The sequence below is a fragment of the Pseudochaenichthys georgianus genome, chromosome 4 (genome assembly GCF_902827115.2).
Source record: "Pseudochaenichthys georgianus chromosome 4, fPseGeo1.2, whole genome shotgun sequence".
Lineage (NCBI taxonomy): Eukaryota > Metazoa > Chordata > Actinopteri > Perciformes > Channichthyidae > Pseudochaenichthys > Pseudochaenichthys georgianus.
The window spans coordinates 37019222-37042621 of NC_047506.1; the positions used below are offsets into that span (position 1 = coordinate 37019222).

Consider the following 23400-nt stretch of genomic DNA (forward strand, 5'->3'; position numbering starts at 1 on the left):
GGACGAAGGGAAAGGAGAAAGAGGAGAGCTGAAGAAGGAATGGAGGCTAGTGAAAGAAGGGAAGGAGGAAAGCAGAGCAAGGAAAGAGGAAGAGCAGATTAGAGGAAAGGAGGAGGAAAAGTACAGCAAAGGAAAGCGATAGGGAGGAGGGAAAGCTTTATGTCCTTCATGGCTGTTCCCCAATGTCCCCTTTCCGGGATGTTATGTTAGACCTATGCTCTCTCAGACCCTATAATCCCTCAGCCCTGTTCCCTTAGTGCAGCTGCTGTTCCACCACTTTGTCTTACAAACAACAGAATGCTACAGCTTGACTTCAAAACTTTATTGAAAGTGTGTTGTCATTTGTTATTTTCAGTCATGTGTAGTTCGATTGTCAAGAAATATTCATCACATTCATCCATAAATTGTATATAAAGCATTAAACACATCACGGAATACGGATCCACCTCACAGGGAAACGTTGAACTGTGTGATGGCCTCCTGTTGTACAATCAGTTTGTTGGTTCATGCTTTTAAATGTCAGCAGTGATAACAAAACAGGTGTGAGCGGAGGTCATGTTGGAATGCGGCCACGGAGGTACTCCATCACTGCGTCCGTTCCTCGGGCCACGATGGCTGCTCTGGGTGCACGTAAAGGGTTCCCCTCCAGACTCAGACACCTACAAATAAAGAACAAACATATTGAGCCCTTTTCAAAATAAAGTTCTGTAAACAGCTGAAAGACATTACTTAAGAAATCATCTGAAGGAGTTATGATGCAGTTTGAAGAGACGTGGAAAAATCACATCTGAGGCTCATCATAAAACACAAACAGAGCAATGTTTCATTAGCTGGAACTTACAGGTCTTTGACCGAGAAATCCAGTTGAAGTCCAACAGATATATAATATCTAGTCATGATGTCTAAAGAAAGTAGATTTAAAATAGGTAGACAAGTTGGCATCAGCCATGCAACCAGATGCCATCACTGTAAAAAGAGCGCTCCGCCGCTATGGAGGACTTATTGAAACTGTTTTTTAGGATTATTATTTTCTAAAATATTTGTATATATTTGGCGAACAAACATTGAGTTTTACGTATCTTCCACACGGTTCCGTCACATTGAAGCTTGCCGGTGGGCGTGTCTGGCGCGCGACCATCAACCGATCACATTAATCTCCCCCCCCCCCGGACACACAAGCACACAGTTTGATTGGCTAGCGCTTGTACTGGCATATGATTTGATTTGCTGGCGCTTCCGTCGAAGCTTGAAAAGTTAAACTTTTTTCAACTTTCAGCACGAGCAACGCAGGGCTTGAGCTTAAGGACATCCCGTCGTCGGAAAAAATAGGGTCGGGGAGGATAAAAAATTATTTTGGGACGAGAGTTAAAATAAAAATACCCAGCTAACTCTACTACGAACGGCGATGAAAATGAAACTGACCTCACACACACACCATGCTACAGTCTCAAACACATGAATTCAGCAGCCAGTTATAACTGCCTAAAGTTCTGTCAGAATGATCAGGTGTGAAGGGAAGGAAGCAGCAGGATGTCGGAGGGTTTGAACTCTGTCCAACTGTAGCATTGTGTGTCGTGTTGGAGGAGGCATGAATATAGCTCTTATATTCCACTATTACTAGGGATGTAACGATACCAAAAACTCACGGTACGATAATATCGCGATAACAAGTCCACAGTACGGTATTTATCGCGATATTGAATAATAAAAAATAATAAAAAATTCTATTTTTTCTTTTTCAATAAACATTTTTTTTTACTCGGAAATGTTTTCTTTATTACATAATACATCTGATTTGTACAGCATTCTAGTAGGAAAGCAGTATTTTAAAGTGTCAAAAACAAAGTGACAGTAACAGACTGGAACAAGTGTTTTTTTTGTACCTATAGTACTACCAAACAAAGTAGGCATTTTCTTTGTGCCACTGCATCTCACAAATAAACAAGGACATTTAATAATCAGACCCTGCAATAAAATAAATTTTCACTTTAGTTTTTCAAGTAACTCAACTCAAACTCACTAGTCACTCACTCAGCATCATCAGACAGGTTTTTAGGAATATTAGAATGTCCACATTTCCAGGTATTTATAAGCTGGGATGTTTGGGCATTTACAATATCCCCTGCTCTCTCGCTTGGTACTGATGTTGCTGGGACAGCAGTGGTCGCGTTAACCGAATATTTTATTTAACATGACGGAAAAATCTGAAAGCAGTCTGTCATTTTGACAGATTAGAACAAACTCGGAACAGCGCCAACGTTTCCCCGCAGCGAGGCTCTGGTGTTATGCCGTTTTATGCATGCCGTCCAAAAGGAAATGATATGGTTTCCAAACCGTACTTTGCCGTACAGATCAATACAAGTCTGGGAGGTTTTGCTTTACGCTGTGCGCGCTCCAGCGAGGTTTATGCACACACGGCATAACACCGTTATGCCGTGTGTGCACACGGCATAACGGTGTTATGCCGTGTTATGCCCCCCCCCCCACGTTGACAGTTCACGAGCGTGCTCTCTCGTGAACTGTTCAGACCCGACGGGTAATAAGGGATTATGACGGATATTTTACGATCCTGTCTGTCAAAATGACGGACAGCGAAAAAGTCTAACGCCACCTCAGTGGGACGGAGAGATATGCTTTGGCCATGGGTGACAGCAGTGGGTCAAACTGTGCATTGTCTCTCCGCCACTTCAAAAACAATACAGTTTTTGCCAAGAAGGTGAGGCTTATTGACAGGGCGAGATATACATACTGTTGGTACTTGTCAATGTCTCTAGGTGTGTACATGTAGCCCTGTAAATACGATGTCCTTTTGTGTTCTGTTGTTTTATGTTCATATTGTAACCTACTTGCTGCCATGTTGGACAGGTCTCTCTTGAAAAAGAGATCGAGGATCTCAATGGGACCACCTGGTTAAATAAAGGTTTAAAACAAAAAAAAGTGTTTTGAGTAATTTCTTGCATTTAAATAGTTGTTTCGATGTGTTCCAGTCAGGCTTTCGTCCAAACCACAGCACTGAGACTGCTCTTGTAAAGGTCTTCAATGACATTCACAGACAGTGGCAGAACTTCAGTGTTAGTATCAGCAAGTATCCCCCGCTGCAACTCTGACTACTTTTAAATCCAGACTAAAGACTTTTCGCCGCTGCTTTTAATTGAACTATTCACATCTTAAACTGCACTAACTTTTATCCATGTATTTTTTCTTTTAATGTTTATTTTATTTTTAATGACTGATTTTAAATGCCATTTTCTTAATGTCTTTCGTTTTTTGTAAAGCACTTTGAATTGCCTTGTGTTGAAAGGTGCTATATAAATAAAACTTGCCTTGCCTTTAAAAAAAAAAAATATAAAAAAAAAAAAAGAAATAGCGGTAGATTTTGTCAGTCTCACGACGGTATTGGGACATTTATTTACCGCGATACCGCGATATTCGGTATATCGTTACATCCCTATCTATTACTCATTGTTTTTCTGATAAAAAAGCACAATCAAACAAACAGTCTTAAAAACATGAGCTTAGCAAAGCAACTTAATGGTTTCAGGCCGATGATTGTCAATAAGTCAATAAAGTGAAGCAATGGAAGCACAATGCAGTTCGGCAAAGTGTGACGTCCCCCCATTCAAAGTGAATGGGAAGCGTCTCTGTTGAAGCGTGTGGACGATACGTTAATGAGGGGGTTGGACCTGGGCATAAAAGCCTCCACCTTCAACATTCACAAAAAAAGCCTCTTGAAGCTGTACCATAAACTCAACAGGAAGTCGGCCATTTTGAATTTCATGTTCCGTTTTTGGCGAATCTAACCCTAACCCTTTTTCAGGTGCCGTACTTTAACAAACTCCTCCTACAGATTAAGTCCGATGAACTTCAATTTGATTTAAAACAGCGTTCTTTTCAATAAGATAATAAATCTATATGTCTCAATTATGTCGTTGTCTGAATAGCTTTCCTATCAATGGTTTGTAAGCTCAATAATATAAACGGATAATATCTGACTGGAATTTCTCCAATTTGTCTTGGCCATTGAAAACTTCTGACATGTTGACCAGCACCCAATTATTCTACTGGAGACACTGCTTCAGAACAGAGGACAAAGAGCTGAGACATTGAGACACGAGGGGACGATGTTCAGGACCAACCTGAGGCTGCTGCACAGGCCCAGCTCAGGGGGGACGTTCAGCAGGTCGTTGTTGGACAGATCCAGCGTCGACAGATTAATCAACTTCATGAGACGATGAGGGTCCACCCCGTTCACCTGGTTGTTACCAAGCAACACCGTCTCCAAGGAAACAATGTCATAGAGGACTTGAGGGAAGGACTTGAACCTGGGATCAGTAAGAAGACACTGAGTGGACTCATTCACTACTTTTTCTCATCCAGAATGTTACTGGTTGGTCAGCTGATGTGATTGACAGCAGCATCACAGTGACTTACCTGTTGTAAATTAGGGTAACAGAGCGCAGTTTGGTCAAGTCTTTCATTTCAGATGGTAAATCAGTCAGCTGGTTATTCCTGGAAGAGAAAGAGGCGGGACATATTCAGACATGAATGCAGTCTTCAAACCAGAGGGATCACAACGCGACAGATGTATTGATTGATGTATTGTTTATTTTATCTTTCCTAGGGTGGACAACCCTCAAGTCTTTAGGGGGGTGTGCTCATTAGGGATGGGTATCAGGGACGTGCACAGGTACGGGCTAATGTTTCCCGGGCAACGACCCGTTTGGCTGACCTGCCCCTCTGGAGAGAGCGAGAGTTTGTTTTTATGTTGTCTGTTGTGGCCGAATCAACATAAGCCCACAATTAGTATTGTAGCGTCTCGCTGCGGGAAACACACTGTCAGCGCTGTCATCTGCCGGTGCGTTAAGACCACCTCAGTGTCGGATTTTGGAAACTTGACTTTACTTCCTCTTGATACCGTCGGTTATTTACAAAAAACACCTAAATATAGCCTACTTGTTGTTATTGTGCTTCTGTGTCTTTTCATCTGTAAACTCCCTCAACAGGCCACTCTCTCTCTCTTTTTCTTGATCGCCCTCTGTCGGGTGAACACTTCACTGTCCCGCTTCATCGTAGGATTTCTGCCATGTCTCTACTTCAGTTTGACCATCTCTGTTACTAAGTTATGGAATACTAAATAAATAAGTAATTAGATACCTTACCATTACTGCGCTCATAAAGAATGATAAGAATAATGCGTATTGAACTGGTTTAATTAATTAGTGAGTTTATTTAAGGTAATTAGAGGCCCTATTTTATCAGATATGTCCTGCACAGCAGTTACAATGGTCAAACTACATTAGAACAGAATTGTCCCCATTTTATCTTTAATAGTTACTAACATTAGATATTTTAATGAGATATGGACCGCAAAACATTTTTAAAATCAAGTCACCGAATGCAAGTACTCACCTTAGCTTATTTTGTTATGAGATGTGAATCACTGTTCAATTTAGTTGATGTAATAATGGTTTCTTTTACATTAAAAACATGTTACAATTTTCAAAAGGTCTTGTGTTTTTTTCGGGGGGAGGCCCTTTTTCCAGTTTAGAGCAATAGCCCCTCCAAATATCTGTGCACGTCCCTGATGGGTATTGTCTGAAATGTATCAATTCCGAGTCTGCTTATCGATTCCCCGTTTCGATTCCAAAATTGTAAAAGAAGGAGGTCAAACGTTTAGATAACAAAAATAACTTTATTCTTTTTAAGCTTTAACCTCTTAAGCCCGAAGGTCCCCCCAGTGGACCCCTCCCACAGTTTTTTTGCACAAACAAGATGTACGATTTAAAGCTGAGACTCCACAGATTCCACACATGTAATGTCATCACTGTACGACCTCGAATTCCTGGAGATATCAGCCAGAAAAGAGAAAGTAAACAACATCCGGTTTCAAAAATATTACAATAATTACATCTTACCTTTTTTGATTTGTGATCAAAAGTTGTGTTCAACGGAATAAAAACGCCGCTCAAGGTTAATCCAATGTCTTTGTGTCACGTAGACATTTTTACTGATAATCCATTATCATATTTATGGCAATATACTGGGTATAAAGTTTTGCCGTCCAGGCTTGCAGTTTCAGATATGCTTCGTTTGCTTCTCTATTACGTCCGCTATGGTAATGTTTACGTCAATTTGGGAACTGCCAATTGATTCTATTGGATGTAATGGTTAAGAAAAAGGTGTAAATCACACGAATCGACCAATGGGTTCCAGAGATATGGTATAAAGTATAAAGAATGCCAGCCAGCGTAACAACATTACGCAGCCGACTTCATTTATTGTTTACAGCGTAACGAAGCAGGAATTGCAGCAGGACCCAGAGCGCACGGAGCACAGAGCGGACAGCAGATAACGGAATTGCAGTTTTATTGCTTATAGATTATCAGAACATTTCAAAGGGGACACAGCCACATTGGATATTAATCTATGGATTAACTACATCATCGTTTTTATCGTTTTAATGCCATTGAAGACCAGTTTAGACCAGACAATGAGGAAGGTAAGTCATTGTTAGCCTAGCGCATGTTAGTACCACTTGTTTTGATGTACGTTTTTGTTGATAACCTCGCGAGTTTGTATCTTTCAGTGTTGAGGTGGGCACCGTTAGATTCTGTGTCTTTAAGATCATAAACAATGTCTTGGATGTGCAGCTCGGATAAGTAATAAGGGAGCTAGGAGTGATTTTCGGTGCAGTAATAGGTTAGCATTTTTCGCTCGGGGCTAATTCAGAGGCTCACTGTAAGAGGATAACAGAGTAGGCCTATGTTTTATTTTTTTCACAACAGTTGTATTTGGATGGAATGAATACCTATAGTGATAATTCAAAGTAATAAAATGATTTTACAGAGAAAAAGTTCAAATGGAACTGATGGTTCCCAAATTACCCAGAGGTGAGTCCGCTTGGACTTTATTTTTCTAAACCTCTCTAAAAAGGTCAAATTTCACTTGTTTTGCATCAATCTTGATACAGGGTACTTATTATATGTTTATAGTTTGGATTCCTAAAGCTTTTAGTCTACTAGCCCATCATTCAAGGGTGGTTTTCACTATAAGTAATGTTTTTTTCTTTAGGCGGACATTAGAATTTACATGTTTTTACTGTGTTCCATCTGAATTTACTTTAAAATAAAAACATCTATATTGATTCTGACACTTCTACATCCAACTCACAGATGTAACCTTGCTTTGAGAGAAAAGATTATTAATTTACCCCTTTTAGAAGTGAAGATATAGTCTTTGTTGTGTTAGTGGCATTTTCGAGCCTGAAACCTGAAAAACAGGCTCAGGGCTTAAGAGGTTAACAGGTGGGGTGGGTAATTTTGGAGAAACCAGCTCGAGGGCGCTAGAATTTGAAAATAAACAGCCGGAAGAAATCTGCTACTTCCTTACAGAGCCCCTCCTCCAACACACACGAACATGACCAATGAGGGCACGAGATAAGTTTGTGCACAGATGGAAGGCTGACAGGCAGGTAGGCCATCCAGTTATTTTATCCACGGCCGATTCAACATTCAATCACTCTGATTGGCTGTTCAGCTAGCGAATCAGTGCATGAGAAGCGAAACGGTTGCTTGAGAATGTCTTCCACAAGCAACACTCCAATGGCTGATAGCTCCAGTACCGCACAAAACATGTTTTCGATGGACGAGAGTGAAAATGGAACGCACGTGCTATTTGTTGTTTGTTTAGATCACGCAGTCTGTTCTTCTTCTCTGTCTTCCGGTTGTTGCCTCTTTTGAATGACGAATACACACTACCGCCGCCTGCTGGTAAGGAGAGTTATTGCCACTCACACATGCGCAGTTCGTACGTGCTCGGCTGAAGTCTTTGCGGTGTGTTCCAGTGCGACATATGGCCAAGACGCAGGAGAACACGGTGACGCAACAGTCGGCGAGTTCTCTGGTGACTGCTTGGTGTGTCAGGGCCTTAAGATATTCATTGCTATCGGGATGTTAAGAGCATTCCATGGAATATAACAAAAATTGTATCTCGAGCCGGTTTCTCAAACTTACCTACCCCACCTTTAACTGACATTTTTACAAATAAAAAATATACATGCAATACAAATGTATTACACAATAGCTGTGCTTTATTTTAACTGAGTAAGGCCTGTGGCAAGCTATTAACAGGCATTACACTGTGCCTTGTCTTTTTCTTTTTTAGTGTAGTGGAGCCTCATTTTAGAGCGTTTACCGCGATCCGTCTTTGGTGTTATGAAGTGACTGAGCTCGTGAACTGTCTATGGGAGGGCGGGGGGAGCCTCGCTGTGGGGCAACTGTGGACCTCTGTCGCCTGTCAGCACAACTTACATGATGCCGTTAAAAAAAATTAAGGGCGGTACCGGCCGTCAGCGAACCGAGCCTGCCGTCAACGGCCTGCTGGCGACCGGCCGTTCTGTGATTCTCCAGAACACACAGATGGCCAGTCCGCCGCTTGTTACCCTGTATTCCACCGGGTCGCCACGGCGCAGACGGACCCGGTGGAATACAGGGTCTACCGTGTTTAGGAACCGTGAAGCAGAACCGAAATTGTGTGTTTTGTATGGGTACCCGGCATTTTCTTATCGGTTCTCATCTGGAACCAAGTTTCGGTTCCCAACCCTAGTGCTCATCCTATTCTTCTCTAAATGTGTGTGTGTGTGTGTGTGTGTGTGTGTGTGTACCTGAGGTCAATGTTTGACAGCTGCAGGAACTTGCAGATGTCAGGAGAGCAGCAGGTCAGTTTGTTGAAACCCAGATTGATGTCTGACAGAGAAGAGACAAACTCTGCCAGCCTACAGGAACACCGACACAGTTACACACAGTTAGTACACTCTGTGATCTCATACACTTGCCGATAAGAGTGTGTGTGTGTGTGTGTGTGTGTGTGTGTGTACCTGGGGGGTATGGAGGTCAGCTGGTTCTTGCTGAAGTTCACAGAAGTGACAGTGGTGTCTGCTGCAGCATCAAACAGCTCCTCAGGAACATCCGCTGCCTGCTTCTCACTAAACACAAAACAAGACTCAGAAATGTATTTTACAAAATCATTTACTATATAAATATTAGGGCTGTCAGTCGATTAATATAGTTAATCGCGATTAATCGCACATTTTTTATCTGTTCTAAGTTTTTAATACTCTTATCAACATATGAGTGGACAAATATGCTTTATGCAAATGTTTATTATCATTTGAACAATGACTTTTTATTATATTAAACACAACAACCTCTGAACATTACAAAATATTCAATTCAATCTGGAACCTCTCTCATACAATACAAAGTGTGTGTGTGTGTGTGTGTGTGTGTGTGTGTGTGTGTGTGTGTGTGTGTGTGTGTGTGTGTGTGTGTGCGTGCGTGCGTGTGATTGATTGTTGGAGCTATGTGCAACCATAGTGTGCAACTCAAGGCATATGCTCGAACGGGAGCTGCCTGGACGCTACGATAATGTTGCGCACTATCCGAGCTGAGTGTGCCGACTTCTCCTACAATGTCCCGCTGTCTGGCTTCCTGCATAAAGTCAAGTGCTCGGCGCAGTTGTCTGCGAAATGTCGCTCCTCTGTTTTCATTTAAACAGCTCTTTATATCCGTTAGCGCAGCTAGCTAGCACTAGATGCTAACAACAACAATACACGTAAGGTCTCTCTCTCGCGCCACACATACACACACCCTCCCGGTCCTCCCGGTGGCCAGTCGGTGCCTGCCGGTGAGCGTGGAAGTGTGGTCTGCCGCAAGCGGACGGCAGGAGCGGGGCTGTCAGCATCAGCTTTTCGATGGTATTTTAAACTCGATGCTCTCTGAAACTACGGGGTGGCCGAGGACAACAAATACACATGCGTTAATCGCGTTAAAATAATTAGTGGCGTTCATTTTTTTTTTTTGTTAACTTGACAGCACTAATAAATATATTTGTTAACTGACCTGTAATCCAGTAACTTGAGAGTCTTAATGTTGTGGACATTAACTCTGGCCTGGCTGGGTAACGTCATGGCCGTCTGTTGTTCCTCTGCTTGGTCAGGCTCCTCTGCAACAAACACACAACTTTGTTTCAGTAGACCTTTTACACAGCGAGATAAAGCATGAGTAGGTCCAGTCGACTTTTTCACAACTTTAAATGCATCTCAAAGTTTCAGGTGTGATTTCATGATTACTGATGGTAACCATGAAATATGTCTGTGTACAGAAATGCTCTCCGAATTTCCAAAGCGAAGGATTTGCGTCTCATGAACGCCCCCTTTAGATTTAGTAGAGAAAACAGTTGAGAGTTAGCATAAAAAAGGTGAACTGTACCTTTAATTCTTCCTCTTAAATATTCCAGAAGCTCATTGGTTCCTTTCTGTGGTGAGGACAACAGAAGCGGTTAGAACATGAATCTGAATGTATGTGAGCAGCTGATGTAAACGCACAGCTGTAGTAAAGAGATCTCACTGATATGCCGTCAACAATGTTTCGCAGCATTGAGGCGAATCATTGATCTGTCAGATAGTGTGTTCAGCAGTGAATTCTAGTGTGAATTCATGTTTCACTGTGTGTGTGTGTGTGTGTGTGTGTGTGTGTGTGTGTGTGTCCTACCTTGAGCAGATCTCTCCTGATTCCTCTCAGAGGGTTTCCCTCCAACAGCAGCACCTTTAGGTCAGGCAGCAGGCTGATAGAGGCTGGAAGACTGACCAGAGAAAGATTCACATTACGTTAATAAATGTATAATTTGATCTGGAACATAGCTTACACATACCACACAGATTATATCACCCAACATCATTGAAAGGAAGTGAACATGTGTCCATAATAGTTTTCTAGTGAATAGTGCTTTGTTTTCAATGACGATTTTTTAAAAAAAATGTTAAGCTGAGTCATGGTGCTGTTGGTGACCTACGTGCTGAGGTCATTGTTGGTGAGGTCGAGGCGTGGTGAGCGTGCTCAGTGTGGAGATCTGTTCAGGGAGCGTCTGGATTTTGTTGTCTCGTAGTTCTAAAAGAGAAATGGCTTTCAGGCAGGATAGCTGCTCCGCCTCCAGCTTCTCAATGTGGTTGTTCCCCACATACAACTCCTGCACACACACAAACACAACATTAAACAAACTGCAAACATTAGATACAATCATAGTCCACTTTGGTGTTAGGACTTTCCCTCTAACACTCGTATACATTGGACTACATGTTGTGCTTTCCCTTTGCATGAATAACAGAAGGATGGATCAGAAAGCTCGGTCAGCATTATAACTCCACCTGGGGAAACTCTGCTATTGCTATGGTTACCTTGAGCGCGGGTGCAGGGAGCTTTGGGAGGGCACGGAGCTTGTTGTGTCTGAGGTAGAGCTGCTCTAGAGCCAGCATCTCTGATAGGCTGGCGGAAATGTCAGTCAGCTGGTTGTTGCTGCAGTCCAACAGCTTCAGATCTGTGACATCAGGAGAGGAGTCAGTCACACCTTGCCATTACTGCGATTCATTCTACAATAGTTGCTTTTATGATATCTTTCCAGAGTTGTAAATTCCTTTTTACAATCCGTTGTGAGTCTGACAAGGTTTTTAGTATTTTCTTACTTTTGAGCTGTGCCACGCTGTCAGGCAGAGCGCTGAGCTTGTTGTGACTCAGAGTGAGTTTCTGCAGAGAGGTGAGACGGCCCAGGCTGGAGGGGAGGTCCTTCAGAAGGTTGTTGGACAGGTCCTTTTAACCAATCACAACAAACAGTTCACTTAGGTCAGCCAATCACACAGCAGAATAGAAGGAGTCTCTATATTTGACGGTATGTGTGGTTGTTACCAGCTGGGTCAGGTTCTCCAGCTGTCCCAGTTCTTCTGGCAGGCTCTCCAGACGGTTCTGCTGCAGTGTCATGCTGCAGAGCTTATTCAGAGAGTACACCTCCACCGGCAGAGCACTCAGCTGGTTATGACTGGGACACAGGAGGACAAACACACTTCAGATTTGTCCCCACTCAGGGCTATGTGCTGCTGCCCTGTGGGGCCAGAACCCGTTTTTCTTTTTCTTTCTTAGCGTTTAATGATGCCTAAATACACAGATAACTTTAAAGGTCCCATGACATGGCCATTTCTACTGATCATAATTCCATTGTTGAGGTATACTAGAAATGTTACATTGTTCAATGTTCCAAAATCACATTGGTTTCTCATACAGCATCTCTGTATAGTATTCTGTCCTAAACGGCTTGTTGGAGCTCCTGCCTCCCCCCTCCCTATGAGCCCACTGTGCTCTGATTGGTCAGCTCGCCCACTCTGTTCTGATGAGTCCACCACCATTACAGCGGAACATCAGTGATTATGTGTTACAATGGCGTTTGTTAACAACCAGAAAAATGACACTAGTAAACACAAACAGATGAAAATGCTGCGTGGGGTCTGGATGCCGTGTTGGCGGGACGTTGCGGGTAGGGATGGGTATCGTTTGAAATGTATCGATTCCGATTCTGCTTATCGATTCCGGTTCTTATCGATTCCCCGTTTCGATTCCAAAATTGTAAAAAAAAAAAGAGGTCAAACGTTTAAATAGTAAAAATATCTTTATTTTTTAAGGTTTAACTTACATTTTTCCAAATATACATGCTAGGGGTGTAACGGTATCCGTATTCGTCACGTACCGTCACGGTTCGGACGTCACGGTTCGGCACATGCAGTCACACGGCGAATACGCCTTTTTTATGAGGGGGAAAAAAGTCTGTCACTACAGGGCAGTATTACACTAGATATAATCCAGGGGGCGGTATTTGCGCCTAAAAGCCAGCCGCCCGTAAATAACAAATGAAGAACAAGAACAAAACACAACAAAACGAACACAATACATGAAGAAGAAAAGTTAGTAGCTAGGCGAGTTCACACAACACACAGGAGCTAGAAGACCCACCTGCTTCTTTTAAATCAGGTGTGTGGGAACATTTCGGGTTCCCTGTGGACTACAACAATGATGGGGTTGCGAGTTGTGGATCGGACGAGGACGGTGTGTCGGCTAGTGGTAACACGTCAAACATGCTCAATCACATCCGAGTCAGTCTCAGTCCCCAGCGAGAGGGTTTTCTCGACGGCAGGTGATATAGTTACCGCCAACCAGATCTGCCCTCACGACTGACAACGTAGACAAACTCATCTTTCTGAAGAAAAACTTGAAAATAGAGTAAAGCTGAGTACCTTTATTTAGGCATAATGGCCTCCACACAAGTTAATTACACATGTTAGCATTGCTCCTAAAAAGGTACAGATTTTATTTAGTTTTATATTTATCATTGTATTATTTTCTATTTTGACATCAGGAGATGTTATACAGTTCTTGTATTGCCTTTTATTGATTGTGATTGAAACACTTTCTTATTATTTATTTTAATATTTTCAAAGACACTTTTTAGTTGTACAGCTTATTTAACCTTTTAGTTGACATCAGCCATTATAAATAATATGGCCATCTGAGTGTGTGTTACTGTTTGTGGTTTGTTTTTAACTGTGTAATACAGTTAATGATTCCAAATGTTAGAGTTCCTTATTTTCATACCAAAACGTGCACTACTGTTCAAATAAATAACAGCAAAAAAAAATTATGCATTTGGGACTTTTTTTTTGCTTTTCCTTGTTGTACCGAACCGTGACCCCCAAACCGAGGTATGAACCGAACCGTGACTTCTGTGAACCGTTACACCCCTAATACATGCAATACAAATGTATTGCACAATAGCTGTGCTTTATTTTAACTGAGCTATGCTTTGGCAAGCTATTAACAGGCATTACCACCGTGCCTTGTCTTTTTCTTCTTTAGTGTAAAAAAAATTAAGGGCAGTGCTGGCCGTCAAGACGGACCCGCGGGGCAGACGGACCCGGTGGAATACAGGGTCTACAGCGTTTAGGAACCGTTAAGCAGAACCAAAAATTGTGTATTTTGTATGGGTAACCGGTACTTTCTTATCGGTTCTCATCTGGAACCGAGTTTCGGTTCCCAACCCTAGTTGCAGGGCTCGCTGCTCCGCCCTTTGAGGCTCGAGGAGCGGACAGTGTGAGCTGTATTATTGGTGTCGTTTCCTGGTTACTGCGTGGGGTCTGCGAGACAGCGAGACACCGCGGAATTCAGCCTGAGCACACACATACACTCACAGCCAGGCTGTCCGCCACACACTCACAGCCTGACAAAAGATAAGGCTGAGTGAGTGTGTGTGCCAGCGAAACTCCACAGAGTAGCGCGGCTGAGAAAAGATAAGGCTGAGTGTGTGTGTGAGGAGCTCCACGGATTGGTCCATTTGGACGGATTGGTCCATTTGTTCGTCGTTAGGTCACCGTGACCAGGAAGAAAAAAATGGAAAAAGAGAAATCTCCAACGAGGCGTTCTGGGGCAGCATAGACAGGTCTTTTCTGTGTTAGAGTTTTACTCGCTACAGGGTGTACTTTGAGGGTTTGTGACTCTGCAGACCGTGTACATGCAGAAAAAGCTACATAACACACAAGGGGACGGGTAATAACCGGAAAAGCATGTCATGGGACCTTTCAGGTAGATTTGCATCCATAGAAACATTGTTAAATGTCATGATGACAAATATTTTTGGTTGTGATAAATCAGGAAAAGTAATGCAGGCTACAGTGTGAGCATGTGTGTATCTTAACTTGGCAACATAATTCAATTTAGAAGAGCATCATTCACAAAATTAAAGAGTACTTTTATTTGTGGACCTATCATGCTACATTTTAATAATATATTGTAGGGCCATACCTATATAAAACATGTCTGTGAAGTCTTTATTTCAAAATACCAAACAGATCATGCATTTTAGCCATGCCTCATTTCGCTCCATTTGCTCTTTTTTTCTCTGCTTTGAGGCAGACTACAGCGCCACCTACAGGCCTGGCATATGTACTACAGCATCTCCAGCGCTTTCGAACGGCAATGACCGTGGCTGTCTCCTCCTGATAGGTGGAGAGTTGGCCATAATAGGTGGAGCTCCTTGTTTCTGACTCAGAGATATTTCAAATCTGTATCAGTCTGTATCAGATCCGTTGCAGCCCCCGTTTTTAGAGATTTGGGTATGGAGGAAAAGAGAGAGGGTTGTGTTTTCTGACACCTGGTGAGTTCCCCTGACACCACCGGGGACACATATTCATGTATAAAGATGTACAAAAGTGCATTTTGCATGATACGTCCCCTTTAAACTAGTCATGTTTGGTGTTACTTTAGTTCGTACTATGTATTTTAGGACTTAGATATGATCACATTTATGCAGAAATACAAAGACTAGTCTTTTTTTTCTGTTCCTATTTTTAGGTCTTCACTTTGTGTGTGAGTGTGTGTGTACCTGAGTCGCAGTTCATGGAGCTCCTGCAGTTCCCCAACGCACTGGGTAAGCTGCTCATCTGGTTGTCATGGAGCTGCCAAAAAAAATTAACATTACATTATAATAACAAAAATTAAAATGATAACTGCTCTGGAGTGACTTCTTCTAAATTGTGACAGGATAAACCAATACATTCAAGATGGATAAGATTTACTATGTAGAAAAAACATAAACATACAAAGTGTACCGCGTACCCAAACGGCATCGTAACGTCTGTGTGCCGTATTTGGAAAAAAAACACATTTTCAGTTATTTGCGCAGTGCAAACAGGAAAATGCTGCTACCGTTTTGTTTTTCAGAATTAGATCATCTGAAGAGGATAACACCTGTCTGTGCAATCAATGCAATTCTTCGTGTGCTTGTCATGAATGATTTTGCTCTTTTTTGTCTCTCAGTAAAAGCACCAATAAGGGTTGCATCCATGCATTATCGCTAATGATGAGTGAGCTCAGGGTGTTACTTACATCTAGTGTCATGAGTGCAGGCAGTAATCTGATGTCATCAGACAGCTGTGTGAGCTGGTTGGACGACAACAGCAGTTTGGTGAGGTCAGTCTGTTCCCACCAGCGATCTGACTCTGCAAAAGGAAACATTCTGCTGGGCCTCCAGAGGTGGGTCAACGTTTAGGACGATACACCTCCTTAGGAACTGACCACACAGAAATATAAATGGATGAATAAGTTAGTTGATAATATAGGCGACCCATTCTCTTAAAACATGCAAACGGTGACAGCTAACAGTTTCCCTGTGTTATCTCTTGAACATGCTAACAGCGACAGCTAACAGTTCCCTTGTGTTATCTCTTGAACATGCCAACAGTTCCCTTGTGTTATCTCTTGAACATGCTAACAGTTCCCTTGCGTTATCTCTTTAAACATGCTAACAGTGACAGCTAACAGTTGCCTTGTGTTATCTCTTGAACATGCTAACAGTGACAGCTAACAGTTCCCTTGTTGTATCTCTTGAAAATGCTAACAGTGACAGCTAACAGTTGCCTTGTGTTATCTATTGAACATGCTAACAGTGACAGCTAACAGTTGCCTTGTGTTATCTCTTGAACATGCTAACAGTTACCTTCTTTCAACCCCCGACCAGACAGGTTGAGCTGGCCGCTCTTCCCGGCCGCCTTCAGCAGACCGGAGGGGACGGTTGGCTCTGTCTCCTCTGTCTTGAAGCCCGCTAGAGAGCCCCCCTGACCTGCTCTTTTAAATCGAGACATGTCCGTATGTGTAGAGAAATTAGCCAAGTGTTTACATATGTAGCAAAGTCAACACCCACTTTGCTTCCTGCCCACGTCCCACCAACCGCAAAAGCAGTTACTCTTCTTCTGCGTAAATTGTTTATTTTCGGTTAGCTGACCAGTTTTGCAGTGCATTACCCCCACCTACTGGACAAGTGTGGAACAAGACATTATCAAAGACATTTCACCAATGGGAAATCGTTGACATTATGCTGGAAAATAAATAGACAAACGAAAGGGAGGAAACAGTCTTTTGGCCAGATCAGTTCCTTTTAATACATAGATAAATAAATACAAATAAATGAATACAAATCAACCAGAATGAAATACTAATTTTGTCATCAGGGTTAAAGTAAAAGGTAAGCATAGGAAAATAATTTAAAGGAAATAGGAGACATTGAAAGGGAATGAGAAATGAAAAGTTGAAAATGAAAAGACTCGCCAATCAAAACAGGCTCTGTTTTGAGCGGGGTGCTTCCAGAGCTTCGGTTCACCAGACTGCAAACATTCTGTCCCCTTTAGTTTTCATAGAAAATAAGACCTCTGCTCAAGGATCTCAAAGTACAGACCGCCACGTGCATGACTAAGAAGTCAGCAATATAACAGGGAGTGGTAAACCAGACCTCTTGAAGAGTTATGTCAGCACTGGTAGTTTGTTTTTACATTATTCATATTGTTAGAGGATCAACAACATGATAGCAAACACTGAAGCAATGGCACACAACCATCAGTTGTGGGTCTTCTATGCAGTGAGAGCACTGTAAGGGTTTTGCTCCCTCAGGAACCCTGTGTATAAATGTCACAATAGATGAAAAGAGAACAATGTTGTGTTGTAAATGTTAATCTTTTACAACTATTTTTTTTGTACCTCTGCCTTTAGACTTTAGGGGTTCCCACACTTTTTTGGCTGGTGAGCTACTTTTGAAATGACCAGCTCACCGAGGTCTACCAACCAAAAATAAAATCCCAAATTGCAAGGGTTGCTGAATAACACGTTTTATTTATACATGGGATAACTACAATAGGGCTGCAACAAACGACTAATTTGATAATCGATTAATCTATCGATTAATGAAACGACTAATCGACTATTCGGACTATTACTGTATGCCTTGCACAATTTCTCAAACGCTCTTATTTAGCCATCAACTTTTAGATTTAGCTTGAGGTTGTTTTAGGCATGTGGAAACAAACAATGAAGACAATACAGATTAATACTTGATTCAAAAATACATATATTATTAAATTAACACATTTTTTACAAAACTAACATTGCTTTTTATTTAAATTAAATACATAATATTTCACATCAAAAGAAACAACAGTGTTTTAACAAATCATATTAAATAATCTGATGACAGAACTGTAAACAGAATAGCTGAAACTTTAACAAAATAAATAACGCAGTTACCTCTAATCATTAACCCATGTTTGTATAATGTAGTTAACTCTGTGTGTTGCTGCTAGCATACATAACACCTGACGTGGAAACGTTACTCGTGGATGGGGCTACAGAGCTGCTAGAAAGACAGTCGAACCCGGTGCATTCCTCCGTCTGAATGTGGTGCACTTTTGATAAATGTTTAGACACATTGCTCGTGTTACCGCCCTTACATGCTAAACTCTTATTGGACTTTTGGTAACGAGCATTGTCCACATCGAGACGGGTAACATTTAACCACACCTTGGAGCGCTTATATCCGCCATCCCCGCCGTGTTGCTGCATGTAGCAGCTGCGTGTGTGTAAACTGCCCCGCCCCCTCGCACACAGACGGGGGAGAGAGAGATCTCGGCCCTTTCTCATTTATCTAACTCCTCTCCTCGACTCCTATCTTCGAGACTTAGTCCCGCCCACAGGAGATGCGAGCGGAGGAGCCGAGAAGGGGAGAAGAGGAGAGAGGAGGGGAAGCAGCAGGCGGTTAGAGAAATGAGAACTCCTCTCCTCTGAGCGGTCATTTTAAAGAGACTGGAGGCACAGCAGCCCTCTGTCAGATGGACAGATGTGTTCATGACGACTTATATTTACTTTGATTCATTCACCGTGCGGTATAATGAGACAATAACAGGCTACAGATGCGGACACACACCACACACACACACACACACACACACACACACACACACACACACACACACACACACACACACACACACACACACACACACACACACACACACACACACACACACACACACACACACACACCACACACACACACACACACACACCCACACACACAACACACACACACACCACACACACACACACACACACCACACACACACACACACTTTCTCACTCCCATGCCGTCATATATTGACGGACGGTCAGGGCCCCTCCCCGTCGCTATATTACGTTACAGGGTACCCCTTGCCCGTCAGGCTGCTACGGGCAGGGCGTCCCATACATAGATATATATATAAACACTAGATGGCTCACACGCGCTGCTGGCCAATGGAGACCGACGTTGCCACTTGGCCGCCATCCTGCTACAGGCAGTGCTCTCATTCATAACATTATGGTTTACTATTTAAATAACCATAGCTTGCTCAATTTTCAACCGATTTTCAAACGGTTTGGTTTTTTATAAACATCAAAGATGTAGTTATGATACTGCATACTTATAATCATGGACTTTCATATGAAAATAACATTAATCAGATAAAGCAATAGCTATACACACACACAAGGTATTTATCTTAAATATTTGCCGGTGTATATATTTCCATTTATTTTATTATATTGTCAATATTTAAAATAAATTATAAATAAATTATAAAATTAAAATACATTTATATTTTATATATAAACATCGGTCTCATGTTACCACTCTGTAAACCAAGAGTTGTTAATTGAGCAATGCCTTAGCTTGAAGAACAGGGACACAACTAATGACAATAGCATATGTTGGTATATTATTTAGATATTCACACCTTTATCAGAAGAACCAAACCAACATAAAATGTGCTCACAGACAGGCCAGTTCTGTCTAATTTATCACAATTATTTTTGACATGAGATCTTCATATCATCCTAGTTTTGTATTTAGTTTCTAGATTTGTAAACAAATCCAGAACCTTTGAAATATGTTGAAAAAAGACCAAGAATAATATAAACTGTACCATATGTCCTTCTGTAGTCCATTTGTGGTTTGTCTTGACTCACCCCGGCTGATATATCACAAAATCCACTGTTTAAATTGTTCCCTATATTGCCCCTATGCCCCTGTAAGGTGTCCTTGGGTGTTATGAAAGGCGGCCCCCCAACATAAATGTATTATTATTATTAAGAAGAACAACTTGGTGTGGTGTGGAGGGGATGTAGGAAGCAGGAGCAGGTGGGGAGAGATGGGGCTTCAAGGTTCAAGGTTATTTGTTTTAAATGTGTCTTGCACACAATAAAATAAAATACAGTATACCACAAAACCAATAAGACACACAGTGACACATGGCACACTAACAATCAATCATCGTCCAGCCTCAGCTTTGGTATTCTTTCACAACCATGTTATGGGTTTATTAGACTGAGCAAACATAAACATATGTGGTGATCCCATGGGTTCTTGTTTGCAGACAGCGGCGATTGGAGCATCCGTAGGCTGCACAAAAGTCCGGCATAGTCAGGTACTTCTGTAAACACAAAGCCAGCAAATTCCTGTATCATAATGCAAGATGTTTTTAACAAGCCAAACCACTTGGAAGAAATCATGTGTAACTTAAGTTATGTTGAAAAGAAAGAGCAGTTCTGCCTCTCCCACTGGTGTAAAGTTGCTGGGTGAACTTTGTAATACTAGGTCTCACTGACAGCCTCTTGTTATTAGCCAGCTAATAAATACAACCACATACACAAAGAAAAGCTGCAATTTCAACATGTCCAAGCATCCTGTATCATAGCCATGCTAATAACGTTTATAATAAACCAAACCGTTTGTAAATCAGTCAAGATTTCAGCGAGTTAAGAGTATTTTTGTGCAGATCACTCACCTTACAACAGCTACCATAACGCGAATCAGAGTAACTGTTGACTGTAGCAAGATGGCGGCCAGTCAGCTACACTGGAAAATCTCCCATGAGCCATCTAGTGTTTATATATATCTATGGTCCCATAGACCTTCATTGCGGACAGCGGACCCCTTGACCGTCAGGCTTCTACGGGCCATCCCATAGACCTTCATAATGCCTATTTTAAGGTTCATTTGGCCATTAAAATGCGTTTTGATGTCATTTTATGCGAGTAATGAGTTTTTATTTCTGATTATTTGATATTTAGTTTGCTAGTTATGACAAAGATTACTTCATGAATGCTAACGTTTTTTTGGTGGAAATGTGTTTTTTCACAGCAAAGTCACCCTCTGTACTTGGACTTATTGGGAGAATCTAAAGGCAAGAACATCCCAAATATTCATTTAGGTATTTATTTTAGACCTTTAGTGTTGCCGTCTGTGAGGAAAATACATGGGGCTCAGAGCCTCGTATTTTTAAAATCTTTTTTTCCTTCTAATTTGTTATTCTTTTCAAAATAACACACTGTTATTTACTAACCAATAACACACAATTATCCTTGCTTTTATTTATTGGTTTAATTCCATTATCTCGGGCTTTTTTCAATATGGTCTAGCTGCGGCCGCGGCCAGTACACGGCGGTACACGATGGTACACGACACGCCCACCTGACACGACACTACGGTGGCTGAGAGGCACCACCGTAAAAAGCGAATTGACGAGATTTACATCATACAGGCCATGTAGTATAAACACTGATTTTAATTTCTTACAGTAGGAGAGGTTTTGGGGTTTAGGTTTAGGAGGGAGGAAGGAAGATTAGGATTAGGTAAAAAGGTAGGGAGTGGTTAGGGTTAGGATGGGGGGAAGGGAAGGGTTAGATTGAAGGGAGGGAAGAGAACTGCTACCCGGGAACGTTCATACTGGGTAGTTTATTTAGTTTAAAAAAAATTATCCAACGAGTTAGAGACCACAAAGGAACTGTAGTACCGCCGTTTGGCCACAAGACTCCGGCGCACTCCTGGGGGCTTGGTTCAACCTCCACTGTCCGCGGCCGCAGCTAGACCCTTCTCAGCCACCGTAGTGTCGTGTCAGGTGGGCGTGTCGTGTACCATCGGTGTACGGCCGTGTACTGGCCGCGGCCCGCAGCTAGACCCTTCTCACTTTTTTGGCGTTCGTCAGGAAACTGAATTTCAAAATAAAAATAACCCGGAAACAGGGCTATAAGGGACATTTCGAGCATCATTGCGATTGTCAACATTTTTGAGTTTAGGATGGCCGAAGACACTACACTACCCATAATCCCCAGCTATCGTTTAGGACTACAGTCCCCGTGATTACTCTTCAAGGTCTGGGATTGGATGTTGGAGTGGCAGTGCGCCAAGGTTACGCTGAGCGTCAAACAGCTGTTTGAAATGGAACGAAACCACGCCAGACTATCCAAAACTGGAATCGAACGCCCCCCCCAGAACTACACACTACACTATTGTGTTTCGCAAATGCTCTATGAGACGTCTCTACTGAACGTTTTCGTTGTGTATGTAAAACATTTAATTAATAAATGGGTGAACATCGCTGTCCATAATGCGCAGCATCAATATATAGCATTAATATATACCCACATGACAGCTCATTGATACTTTGTAATTCTACTCCACTACAATTCAGAGGTTAACCTGGTATTTTTACTCCACTACACTTATTTGAGTTACTTTGGAGATTCTGATTAATGATGTGAAGTATAAACAACCCTTAAATCAGACTTTAGTTACACCTGAGTACAATTCAGGGAAGGTGATTGTCAAGTGCCAACAATCAGGAGAGATATTTGATAGTTGGTGCTTGAGAAGACTAACATGTATCTGCAATTGACATTAATGGGAACGAGTAATAAAGTATATTAATTACTCGTTATTCTCTATTAATAGTTAATTAAAGACTATATATTATGGCTATTTTGCACATCCCTTTCAAGATTTTAAAGGTTTATTGACATATCATATACACAACTACGGTGTAGTTATGCAATGAATGAAAAACTTGGGTCACATGTTCCTCAACAGTGCATTACAAGACATCTATCAATATGTGTGTACCTCCACCATTAAACTGTCATATTCTGCACATTTCTTATTCTATCTACATACATAAGAGTATAATCCATATGTATAATATAAGTATATAATAAGTACTTCAACATAGTTAACATTGCAGGAAAGCAATATATTAGACGTTAAGTACTTTGTCAGGCTTAATATTTATCTGTAGATAGATACCCCCAACGTTTTTTTTCTTATTTAAAAGAAGACCTTAATCTGTTATTTAATGTTTAAATAAAGGTTCATTCGTTTTTCTGTTTTGCACCTCCTCCTATTAATATCTTTGTACATCCTGCACTAAACTGTTTTATTGTAGAGATCACTTATAGTATCTTCTTGATTTTTTATATTCTATATTTCTATCACAGACCTTCTACTTTCCCCCTATGAAAGTATATGTACTCTTAATATTTTTTTAATCAAATATAACACATAAAAACAATAATTCAATAACGTGCTTTAACTACTAGGCGGTGCACACAAGGTACACACAGCCATAATAACTAGTGTAGGACACTTGTATGTACAACATCTGAAGATGTGTAGTTTTATTCATGCTTTCACATAATTTTACAGCATATTGCTATACTATTTCAGACTCAGTATTTACATTCTTACATTCAAAATTCAATCCAATTCAAATCAGTAATATCTTTAAAAACTACAAGTCCTTTTATATCAGCTGCGCACCGTTATGGTGTAAATATAACCTATCTATGAATTATATCAAATGTAAAAGTCAGCCGAATTAGTGTTGATACTGCA

The 23400-nt window shown here is 41.5% G+C and overlaps 1 protein-coding gene across 1 annotated transcript; it reads right to left on the reverse strand.

Moving 5' to 3' along the window:
- Positions 1–307: 307 nt before the first annotated feature.
- Positions 308–16633, reverse strand: lrrc40 (leucine rich repeat containing 40). The gene is given in 19 exon segments (XM_034081972.2): positions 308–659; positions 4137–4322; positions 4432–4509; positions 8663–8773; positions 8876–8983; positions 9900–10002; positions 10269–10314; positions 10551–10641; positions 10852–10883; positions 10885–11025; positions 11234–11373; positions 11519–11642; positions 11739–11868; positions 15256–15292; positions 15295–15328; positions 15759–15878; positions 15880–15921; positions 15923–15942; positions 16369–16633. Coding segments are annotated over 19 exon segments (1794 nt in total). The 5' UTR covers positions 16514–16633; the 3' UTR covers positions 308–553.
- Between the last annotated feature and the right edge of the window lie 6767 nt (positions 16634–23400).